This window comes from Sminthopsis crassicaudata, chromosome 2 (assembly GCF_048593235.1).
Source record: "Sminthopsis crassicaudata isolate SCR6 chromosome 2, ASM4859323v1, whole genome shotgun sequence".
NCBI lineage: Eukaryota > Metazoa > Chordata > Mammalia > Dasyuromorphia > Dasyuridae > Sminthopsis > Sminthopsis crassicaudata.
In genome coordinates this window covers 489,015,938-489,028,883 of record NC_133618.1, presented here as the reverse complement: position 1 = coordinate 489,028,883, position 12,946 = coordinate 489,015,938, and the positions used below count along the sequence as shown (strand labels likewise).

General features: G+C 32.0%; 1 protein-coding gene across 6 annotated transcripts in view; it reads left to right on the top strand.

The window, feature by feature from the left end:
* RPGRIP1L (RPGRIP1 like) overlaps positions 1 to 12,946 on the top strand; it is a 116,933-nt gene that overhangs the window by 77,128 nt on the left and 26,859 nt on the right. For all 6 annotated transcript variants that reach the window (XM_074293411.1, XM_074293415.1, XM_074293413.1 and 3 more), the window contains one exon: positions 8,794 to 8,977. In XM_074293411.1, the coding sequence (XP_074149512.1) occupies positions 8,794 to 8,977 (184 nt within the window). The remainder of the gene's footprint in view (positions 1 to 8,793; positions 8,978 to 12,946) is intronic.

Genomic DNA, 12,946 nt, shown 5'->3' with positions numbered 1-12,946 from the left:
TGGTGACTTTTTTCAGCTCTTCCCACTCTACTTATGAGTATATGTGTTAATTGATTATACTCTGAAATTTCAGTGCCCTGAAAGAAACATTGGTCATCAGTCTTTTTTTTTTTTTTTTTTAAAGTCCAAAACTTAAGTTTTGGAGGGTTGCTTAGGATGCTAAAAGGTCTGAATATGATCCAGGATTTGTCAGAGGTGGAACTGAACCCGCCTTCCTCATTTTCAAGCCGGTTCTCTGTGCACTGTGGCACTGCCTCAATGGTTACTGAGAAAAATTGCTAAATCTCTCTTGTAAATATTTAAACTTAGGAAAATTAACTACCTGACCATAATATTTAAATGAAGTGCTCTGTGTAGAAATGAGGGTTGACTAGTGAGGGAATTGATGGGATTTAGACAGCAAATGGTTAATTGTAGAAATTGTCAACCTTCTTGATTCCCTCTTATAACTCACTTCTAAAACTAGCTTAGTTTCTATTCAGTTATAGGTGTAATACGTATCTTGTCTTGTGAAAATGTTATTCAGTTGCGGTTATTATGAGAAAACATTGTATTGTTTGAACTAGCCCTTTGTTACTGGTAAGCTGGATCACCTCTACCTGGTGCTAAGAGACCTTAACTAAGGACCTATGTTATGCTGACTAGAAACTCAGTCAGATCCAAAGAGTGACGCAAGGAATTTTCTCACAGTTGTACAGTTTGAGTAACCTATATGTTTTATCTGAAAACTGACCTCATACTCCTCATTCAGTTGTTGTTTCTATATAACTTTGATTGCTCACAGACAAGAAAGAGTAAAGGGAATGGGGTACCTTTTTTACTTATTTCAGAGAATTTCACTTCTCCCTTACAACTTGAAAGTCCCTATTCTTTTCTTAAGGTAGAAATCAGATTACCTAACGTAATATTGTTTCCTTTGAATTAATTAACCTTATTTGTTAATTGTTTTAATGTAAAAAGTGTCTCCCCTCTCTTTTTAGGGTCCAGGACCTAAAAGACCTAAAGAGGTCTGGTTAATAAATTGATATGCTTGGAAGATCAAACCTTTGTTTGCTAAGTTTATTTGCATGATAAATTAATCTGTGGAAGTCTCTCCTGTTCTTATGATTATATTGCTGAGATTCTGAGCCTTTAATTTAGATGTTCTTAACTATTTCTTATGATACTTTCTTGAATCAAGAAATTCTTTACCTCTTTCGTCTCTCTAGATAGAATCTAGACCAGAATGGTCTAGTAATCTCTAGTAAACCTACTAGAATATTTAATACATAACTTTGGTAATAGCATAAATATGGTACTGTTAGAAACACGGTCTTAGGAACTTTTAAGATCTCTGTCTCTCAAATTTGTTTTTTATTTTATTTTAATTTTTTTATTATAGCTTTTTATTTATAAGATATATATGCATGGGTAATTTTTCAGCATTGACTGGTGAAAAACCTTTTGCTACCATTTTTCCCTTCCTTCCCCCCACCACTTCCCCCAGATGGCAGGTTGACCAATACATGTTAAATATGTCAAAGTATAAGTTAAATACAATATATGTATACATGTCCAAAAAGTTATTTTGCTGTACAAAAAGAATCAGATTTTGAAATAGTATGTAGTGGTTCTATGTAGTGGTTCATAGACATCTCCCAGAGTTCTTTCGCTGGGTGTAGCTGGTTCAGTTCATTACTGCTCTATTGGAACTGATTTGGTTCATCTTATTGTTGAAGATGGCCATGTCCATCAGAATTGATCATCATATAGTATTGTTGTTGAAGTATATGATGATCTCCTGGTCCTGCTCATTTCACTCAAGCATCAGTTCATGTAAATCTCCTCCAGGCCTTTCTGAAATCATCATGCTTGTCATTTCTTACAGAACACAATAATATTCCAGTAATATTCCATTCTCCAATTGTGGGGCATCCACTTAGTTTCCAGTTTCTGGCCACTACAAAAAGGGCTACCACAAACATTCTTGCACATACAGTTCCCTTTCCCTTCTTTAAGATCTCTTTGGGATATAAGCCTAGTAGTAACAGTTCTGGATCAAAGGGTATGCACAGTTAGATAACTTTTTGAGCGTAGTTCCAAATTGCTCTCCAGAATGGCTGGATGTTGTAGTGACAGCATTAGCACCCTGGATACCTTAGAATCAGCCAGAGTCAGGATAAGCAAAAGTCCTTGGTCTTTATTCTTGGTCTTTAGCAGTAGAAGTGAAGGGAATGGACACGCAGGATCTCCGTGATCTCTCCTCTTCGTCTCCCACCCACGAGTGACTCTGGCTACTCTTACTCCACCCCACTCCACCCCCTAGTCCCTCCTACAATTCTCTGTATACACCAAACGATTGGGCCATCACAGAATAGTGGGAAGGGCCATTTTCCAAGCATATTCTAATAGAGTGCTGGCCAATCATAATTAGCCTTAAGTGCTTGGTTGCATTAACTTAAGAATTTCAGCCCCTTATAGGATGTATTCACAATTCCACCAACAATGTATCAGTGTCCCAGTTTTCCCCATCCCCTCCAACATTCCACATTTTCTTTCCCTGTTATTCTAGCCAATCTGACAGGAGTGTAGTGGTACCTTAGAGTTGTCTTAATTTGCATTTCTCTGATTAATAATGACTTGGAGCATCTTTTCATATGGCTAGAAATAGTTTCAATTTCTTTGAAAATTATCTGTTCATATCCTTTGACCATTTATCAATTGGAGAATGGCTTGATTTCTTATAAATTAGAGTCAATTCTCTGTATATTTTGGAAATGAGGCCTTTATCAGAGTAAAAATGTTTTCCCAGTTTATTGCTTCCCTTCTAATCTTGTCTGCATTAATTTTTTAGTTTGGGGATGATTTTTTCCTGGATGTATATCTTTCTGTATGACATTGTTGTCTAGGGTATCTTGAACTTATAAATGAGTATTGTTCTAAAAACCTTCTTTAAATGTGTTTTTGGATTTCAGATTACTTTTTTTCTCATAAAGCAGTATTATAATTGATTAGTTTGTGAATCAGACAAACTTACAAATGATTTTAACCTACAGTATAGCTAAAATAATGGCAATAGTAACTAGGAACCCCTCTCAATCATATGTGCTAATGCCCAGTCTGCCTTGAAATATGTTTCTGGACCCTTTCTGAGTTATAAGAGGGAAAGGGGTCTTCGTGACCCATTAGATCCATGATCTAATTCCACCAATAAGATGGATGGGGATGGTCAGAAGCATCATGGGAAGGAAATAGCAGAAAAGCAAAGCTCTAGGGAGGGGAAACAAGCTTCAGAAAGAGCTGAAATTGATAACAAATTGTTACAGTAGCAGATATCCTGGACAGCCAACAGCTTTCCTTTCTTCACCACTATTACCCATCATGTGTCTTGGAGCCTTAGTCTCTTCAACTCTAGGCTACATTAGTGCTTATCTGAAGTAAAGAAAGAGAAAGGGGTGGGTGGTAACTAGGAGTCAAGAGAGTAGGGAGCAAATCCCAAGCCTCCATTCTGGTCTCACTAGCAGAATGTAAATTTCTTGAATGCAGGAACTATTTCACTTGTATTTAAAGTACCAATACTTAACAATTCCTGTCATATGATTGATTAATTAACAATATTTCTGGCCATTTCATCTCCACTTCTTTCCCAACAAGAGATTCCATCTTGTTCTTCCACCCACACTATCATCTTCTAAAAAGAAATTCCCAGGATAGCTGAGGAAGCTCAATTTTCCTGAGAAATTTAAACGAACCTACCTTCCTGTCTTTTGTATACCATTACCCACTACTACCATACATGTTTTCTGTTTATTATCTTTCCCTATGAAATCTCTAACTGAGAAGAAGAAAAGAGCAGGTAGAACAAAACAAAGGAGAAAAATCTTTTTTCTTATTGTGATAGCAATATGAATACAAGTCAAAGTGAATCATATGCTTCAGGAAGAAGAATGAGTGGTCAAAAGAAGCAGAGAAATCTAGAAGACTGAATTCTATTCTACAATAGGACTTGTTGAAAGTAATTGGAGGAGGCAGTAAAAAAGAAGATTGAGTGGATGGGTATTATTTCCTGATGCCTTTAGAAAGGAAGAAAGAGAGCCATTGAGACCAGCCTAAGACCAACTATATCAAGTAATTTATATTAGTAGGAAGTCCTAGCCCATATGATTTTCCCCAGTTCCCACTTCATTCCCAGATCCTTCCCAAGCCAGAAGACTTGCTTAAGATTATAGCAACTACCACTAACTTGGAACTACTGTTCTTATTACCCAGAACATGTTGAAGAAGATTAACATTTGAAGATGTATTTCTGGTACCCTCATTGGAACCTTGAATTTATTCTTTATTTGAAACATTGTTGCATATTTGCAGGAAATTTGTAGGAAAATCTTTTCCTTTTCTAACATTCTTTCTAGGAAAGTAATGGAAAAATATATTTCAGGTTTCAAATAACCCAACTTAAAAAAGATCTTTTATAGTATAATCAGTTAATAGGTTGATGATTGCCTTTATGAAGATATGCATGGGTATGTTGACAAATAATTTTGTATTAAAATAGGGCTCCTAGTAACAACAATATGTTTGCTGTTGTGAGCTCATGCTCCTGAAATATATAAATATTTTCTTATACCAGTGACTTTAATCAAGGAAGAGATTTAACTTAAATTAGTGTTCTGTTTTTGGAAGGCTAGGAGATATGGGTGTGGGTGTGGTTGGGTGTATATACACACTAGAGCATACGCCCACACACCTTTATATGCATAACATTTAAATATTTATTTTATTAATTATTGTTTCTCCCCTAAACTTTCCATTCCAATAATGCTTATCAATAAATATTTTTCTGATTATGTATATATAACAGACTGTTTACTCTTATTTCCAAAAAGAACTCAGAAGTAAAGACCTTTTAAACTAAAACATGTAATTATAAAGATAAGGTATAGGCTAGAAAGACAAGAAGATTCAATGATGATGGTTAGGGAGAGGAGGGGGGTGTTCTATTTAGTCAAATTCGTTCTATCCCCAGCCTGGAGTGGAGAGATAGGGAAAAGTTGACATCAGCATGGTCATCAATTAGCATTCATTAATGCTTCTATTTGCATAGAGTTCTATGAAGAGAATTTGTACTAAAATCAACTATTCACCCTTTTCTTGCCTCTATTAGAATCTGAACTTCTAGAGAGCAAAGATTATCTCTAGCATAGTATTTTTCTAAGTAAAAAAGACAACTTCTCAAAAACATTGTTTTAGTCTGTTATTCAAATCTTATCTTTAAAATTGTCAAATTATATGCAGTGTTAAAACCAGAAGCATGATGTCATGAGTAGAGAGCCAGTCTCAAAGACAAGAATATCTGAGCTCATGTCTTCTCTTTGATATATTGCTGTCACTTAATTTCATGATGACTATCAGATGCAGAGAAGATACATTAGTATAGTTGTTTTCTTACTTGGGCAGTCTCATTATCAGTATCATAGTCCAATCCCTAACACTTTAGAAATATAATATTAAAAGTTTCATTTGATTACCATCAGTGTCAAAACCAGAAGAAAAATACAGTGACACCCTGAATGTCATATCAAAAACAGTCTGCATATATGACTGAAAATGTGGTATCAAATACGAATTTTTCTAGATCAAGAACCAGAAATGGTTTTGGAACTAGAGAGCGAGAACTAGCATTTTTATTTTTCTTCTTAGTTCTTGAAATTGGTATCTGAAAGATACTGATTCTCTTTGGGGATAGCACATGCCTCCAATAGGCTCTGATGTGCTGCCTTCTTATTATGGTGATTTCTAGCCAGCACTATGAATCAATCCATCTGCATGTACTAACACTGCCAAACCATTTTAGGCATTACATCAATCACCAGAGGCCTAAATATATATATTTCTCCTACCAGTAATCTTTTCAGTAAAAATTCATTAAGTCACATTGTAATTTGGAATACTGAAAGTGAAAGCAAGTGCATATGCTAACTAGAATATATTTTTAAATTATTTTGCTATGCTTGTTTTATCAGAAATATTCTTTTGACTTTTTCTTCATGCTCATTTTTATATTTTCTGAATCACTTGTCCTTTTTAATTTTATCTGACAAATTACTTAGTCATAAATTTGTTACTGTGTATCATTTGATGGTATATCATAGATTCAATATTTTAAAACAGGTTGAGATCTTTAGAGGTCATTTTTTTTATAATCTCATTTTATAAATTATAGGATTGTTAGGGAAGTTAAGTATCTTATCCAAGGTCATACAACTAGTCAGAGGTAGAGCTAAAACTATAACCAGTGACCTGACCCCTGTACAGTATTCTTTACATACACACACACACACAAGTTTAAAATGAAAACAAAAGTATTAAAATAAAAACAGGGAGATATAATCTCCTAGGTATTCCTAAGGAATACCTGGAATAAATAACACTTCAAATGTCATTAATATTAGTCTGTTATAGAAATTGTATGAAACTACATTTTTTTGGTATTAGAAATTGCCAGTTGTTGTTATAAACAAAGAAATATCAATGTCCTAAATTACAAAAACCACTTAAAAATCAAGACTTTTCATACAAGAAAACTAGTAGGAAGAGAAATGCATATATAGGTGTTTGAATGTTTAGCATTAGAATTTTAGTAATTGCCTTATTTAAAGGCCAAATATTATAAATTTTTAAATATATATCAGCCTTATAAGTTAATATATTATTAATTGCATTTAAACACATTTGATTTCCCCTATTTAATGATAAATTTGTCATCTTTTGTTTAAGCAATGTGATCCTTTTCTTCACAACATAGAAATACATACATATACACACACACATATATACATATGTAATTCTTTTTTTAACTCTTTATACTAGTATTTCAAATAATCTATTTATGCAATAATGTTAATACTTTTTATAGTGCTATTTTTATGGCCATGTCAAGTTTGTCAAGTGAATTTTAAGTAATGTAGAGGACTTAATTATGCCCTGTACTACTTTTGGATTGTATGTGTAAATTGTGTGAATAGGAAATAGTTTTGACAATCACAAAACATTTTGCAAAAAAAAAAAAAAATATATATATATATATATATATATATATATATATATATATATATATATATATATATATATATATCATTTAAAATATTTCTTTTACTCTACTAGCCTTGTGCAAGAAGAGATGAGTTGTTTCTGAAGTGAGATTAGACAATAGAGCCAATTTCATTTTTTATGCATGTGAATGGAGAGTGCTTGAGGTTATTAGTTGAAACCGAGTAACCTTTCCAGGCTTTCATCTCTTTCTTTTCAAATTTGAATATGAAAAGCATATTCAAGTCAAAGACCATCACTTTAATGACATTTGGCAGTCATTTGATTTATTAGGTTTTAGAAAAAAAAATTTCCTTTAAATATTTCATCATACTATGCTAATCCTAGTAATATTGCCAGCTGCAGCCTTGTACCTGTATTAGTGGAGACAGAATGGTGTGGAATTTTTTCTGTCATCCTAGTAAAATTTCCATGAATCTACTGAATAATAAAACAACCTTATTGAAATATTCAGATTTGGGTTTTTAGTTAAAGTGTCTCAGAATACATAATAAAAGAAAATGTCTTTTGAAAGGAGGGGGCAAAATTACTTCATCAAATATTGAAGGGGCTTGACAGCAATGGAAATTGTTCTTTATGGAGAATATTTTTACAATAGGATACTTAAGGTTTTCAATTTGATTATTATAAAATATGCTTTGAAATATCCAAGTAATTACTCTGACAGATTTGTACACTTATTTTGAATTTAACTCTTAAAATCTCATCTTCTTAAATATATTTTACTTTCTGGTTTCTAATTATTATTTAAGATGATATAATTTAGACTTGATGCACAGAATACCTTACAAGTTGTAAAGAAAATTTTACATCTTGTAAGTGTTGGAGGTTCCATTCTTTTTATTCATCTCAGTTCTTTTTTTAACTTTTTATTGAAAAATCTAATTTTATTAGATTCTATACATTCTCTTCTTTTAAATCATTCTTATGGAAATATTTGTGACAGAAATAACATTATTATTAGAAGACCATGGTTATACATAAAATTAGAATTAACAAAAGTAAAGAGATAATGTCAAACACCTGTGTTGGGTATGGTATTGTACAACAACCCTCCACAATAAAGCTTTTTTTTTTTTTAAAGCATGAAAGGAAGGGAAATTAATTTCAGATAAATGTATGGATATTAAACACAATGTAAGTGATCTCTTTTGGCTTTAATACGTCATTAAGTAGATTGACCCAAAATATAAGATAGAAAAATTAATATAGTTTTTTATGTGTTTAATATGATACTGAAGTATTCAATAGAACTTTGAATAGTGTGACATTCATCCATTTGGAAAGCTTTGATATATGTGAATTAGTGGAACTTTCTCAAGTATTATAGATTAGAGTAACATATGCCATCATAAACTAGGATTCATTATATAGTTTGAAAAAAGTGTAAATATACTTGTGATTCAAAAACTAGACACAGATGAAGATCTCATAATCTTCATTACAGATGGACTAGTAGTGAAGTATTTATAGCCTGAAATGTAAATCAGGAAACTATTGCCATGACACTCTTAACTTCAAACCCTGGGGCATTGGAATCTCATTCTCTCTCTGTGTCTTGAATAATCTATCATGTGTTACTGTAAAATAGTGTACTGTGTATTGCAAAAAAAGGAAACCTATTGCCTTCATGTTTGTTTAAAATTGACAATAAAAGCAGAATAAAGTACTTCTTATTTTCCCCTTCCCCCCCTTTTTAAACAGTCATCAGAAAAAATTCGGATTGAGATTATAGCTCTAAGCCTCAATGATTGCCGAATAGCCATGGATGACACTATACAACGCCTATTTGTTGAGTGCCGTTTCTACAATTTTCCTGCAGAAGAGACACCAGTGTCACTCCCAAAGCCCAAAAGTGGACAGTGGGTCTATTATAATTACAGCAATGGTATGTGTGATGCATTCATGTATAACTTTCATTTTTATCCTTTTAATAAGTCTGTATGATGTGATTGGGCTGGGGGAACGAAGAAAAAAATTAATTCTCCCCTATCAATGAAAAATCATCTAGGATTTCTAGCTGCACATTTATAATAATACAACCTATAACCAATGAGTTTAGGAAAGGAGTTTGAAAAAAAAATCATTAATAAATTAATAGGGTTAAGAGAGCCTCCTTATTCTTGATACAGGTATTGCATCCCAAGACAAATGCTTCCACAAACATACTATACAGTTTAAATCAGTTCAATGAATGTTTACTAAATACCTATGAGAGAATATTAGGTCCTGGAAATACAAGGAAAAATGAAACAATGTCTCCAAGTAGCTTACATTCTGTACTGTGTTGGGGGAGAGATAGAATATTTTCAGAGTAGTTGAGAATAGAGACAAAATTATCAAATCATTCAGGTCATTTATTGAAAAAAATGATTTTAAGAAATCAGACTCAGTTTTTTGGATAATGCAAACAACTACTTTATTACCTAAGGTTCTTTTTTTCGACTTTTCCACTAGTTTTTCTTGGCATGTAAACATAGTTATAGTCTTTGCCCAGAAATTCCTAACATCAGCTGTTTTAATTGGAGAAAAGTATAAATTGTTACAGTGCTCTATAATCCCCCATCATACAACTACTCAGAATAGCAAATGGGTTTTGATTTTCTCAAGCTGGAGCTACCAGAGAGATGCATGATGGTTTTCTGGACCAGTCCAAACAAAGCAAGCCTCAGATAAATCATCTTCTCTAAAAATCAGACTAGTGACTGATCATGCATGGCAAATATGAAATACCAAAATTCTCTGTCAAACTGGCATGGCACTAATTCAAAAATGCTTATACAGTTTCCTTGAAGTACTAAGTAAGGTAGGCTTAGACCAGTTAGCTTTTGTTAAGAGCACTGAAATTTCTAGTCACACTGATCTCATAAATTGCCTCTCTTTTTTATGCAAAAACACTTGTCACAGGGCCAAGATTTTAAGATCAGTTTTGCAAGCCTGTTTTGTAATGTAAAAGTAGAAAAGCTTTGCTTCTGCTTCTAATGCTAGCTCTTTTTATTGCCTTAGGAATTCATTAAAACTCTCCTGCCCCTCGTTTTACCCCTCTGAAAAAAAACAATCAGAATAATAATTTATATAACTTCCTTCCCTTTCACTCTTATTCTCAAAATCATCCTGTGTGTTAGGGTGGCACAAAGATAATTATAACTGTTTCAGAGTTAAGGTAGGTAGAAAGGATAAGTATCCATGGCCAAGGTATTATATCCAGTGTACTCAGGACTAGCATTCCGGGCTTTAACTCTATTTTCCAGTGGTTACTCTAGTTGCTTTCTCATAGTTGTTTCCAAAATCTCTAAGTTTCATCAAATGTCAAAGTTCAACATCTTCAGAGTGGTTATATATCAAAATAATACTTGAAATTAATTATTATGAAAAAAATTTTTAACAGAAATATAAGAGAGAAGACATTTTTCCTTTATAATTTTTGCAGATTAATATTAAGCTAGTTGATTGAAATGACAGCAGATTTGTATTTAATTTTTTTGTGTGTGTATCAACTGCCAATTGAAAAATAGGCATTTGGTCTTCTAGGATAATTCAATCACTATAAAAATATGTAAAGATTCTTAAATTTATAGTAGCCAAGCAGATCCTTTTCTGGAAATGTTTCTGTCATAAATGTTTCAATGTCTTACATTTTAGATAATTCCCATGTGGTTATTTTATTCTCTTATGTGCTTGCTGTGTCAACATAACTTGGTATTGTAAAAGCAGTTGCTTATTTCTAATGAATATCAGCTATTTGATGTCAGGAAGAAAGCCAATAATATGTTATTAATGAATTCAGTAGAAAGTATTTACTATAGCTTTACTCCATCCCCAATTCATACCTAATTAGATTTGACTATATAGACTATTCAAGGTTAATTGAATATTTTTTTTAATAAAAATGAGATTTACCTGAGAAGAAAAATAAAGAAATGTAGTTTGATCTTGGAAGCTTAGTAATAATCTCCTAAATAAAATCTGGGGAAAATTCAAAAGATAAACCCTCAGGAATTTTGAGAAAATATTAATTTTAGTAAATACCTCTTTATTGAAGATTTTATTATTTTATTTATCACTAAAGTGGTGTGGAATTATGAAAATATTAATATTAAATATTATATTTATCTCTTTTCTGATATAAGAAGAAACTTGTAATCTTTAGTTAATAATCAACAATCAGATTAATCATTATAATGATTTACTGTGCCCTTGGCATTTGTTACTTCGATTGCAGGGTCAACTTAATATAGACTTAATTTTCCAAAATGCATTTAACTATAATAAAAGTAATTTACCCTTTGACTGATTTTTTTTTAATATAAATGGCAAATTTAAGAGAGAACTGGTAACAAAAATTCTGTTTTATGAACACCTTGCCAGTGGAGAAATTAAATGAATCTGGCAGTGTTTTATTCTCCACTAAAATTAAGAATAAGCATTACTTATATCTATACAAAATGAATTGTATTCCAAAGCCAAGACTTTTGATACATTGAGAGTTGGTGATGCCAGTTTTGTCTATAAAGAAATATATGTTCTTAGGACTAGAAACTATCAGTGGAAAAAAAAAAAGATTGGATTCAGCTGATAGACATTGGTAGCAAGGACAAAACATTTATATTTCATTTGTCTTAAAGACATTGCTTTGAGAGTGCTGAGAAGGCAAGAAACTGATTTTGAAATAAGATTAATGATAGCAGGTCTAAAGGATGTTATTTGACTGTATATAAACTATCTCGGGAATTGACAGTGGTAGAAATAAAAAAAAAAGATTAATGAAATCTTCTAAGTTTTATAAAAACTTAGATCTGAAACCTTGGTCACTAAGGACTCAACAAATGATCATTTGGACAAATTGAAGTTAAACTATGTAGATGAAGAAGATATCAGAGTTAAGAGATTAATGATGGTAAAAAGCTTGCATCTAGACTATTAGAATGATAGAAAAGAATATTGCAGAGAAACCATCTTTTATAAATATTCCCATAATAACTAAGTACATGGTATTTATAATATGCAATGTAGCACTGTATAATATTATACAAGGTGTCATCATGTGTATATAGTAAATCATTTATCACACATGTGTTATATTTTGTTTATTAAACTGCCCGTGATTTAAGGTTGTCTGAACCGTGATAATAAAATTATCTTAATGGCATTTTGCCATTTTACAACTTTAGCCATAAATCAATGTACATGACATATGTTTCATGTATCATGGTTTTCTCAGTTTAAATACTACCTCCAATGATACAAACTGAAACTCTCCCATTCCTTATTAATAAGACATTCTCATGTGTGTGTAAAATGACATTTGACACACATATATGACAAATTTATTGGATGTGTACAATAATTTCATTAGTTATAAGTTGCCCCAAAAAATCCATTTGTACTCATAAACTGTGTAGAAATAGCCTTCCTCAGACTCAAGGTTGATACTGAAACAACAGAAAGCATCTATTGCTCAGTTTCATACTCAAAAGACCTATATATTAAGGAACTATTAGAATTTGTCATTGATAGCATAGTGTCACATAGTGATTAAATGCTCATTGAGTTGAATTGAAGTCACTGGTGTGGCTTTCAAGAACTTGTGGTCACCTTCATTCCATAATGAAACACTAGAATAGGATTTTTAGTGGAGCTATATCACTGTTATGCCATCAGTAGAGCAATGTATATACTGAGTTAAAGAAATCAGTAAAACTTTTAGTCTTACATATAACAGTTGCCAGAGATTTTTGTAGTTTTTTAGAATTCTATTTTTTAAACATATGCAAAAATCTAACACAAAGTAATCTGTATAAATGGTTTAATTTTGGGAGGATTTTCCCAGTCATTTATCACACTAGTCTTTTTTAAC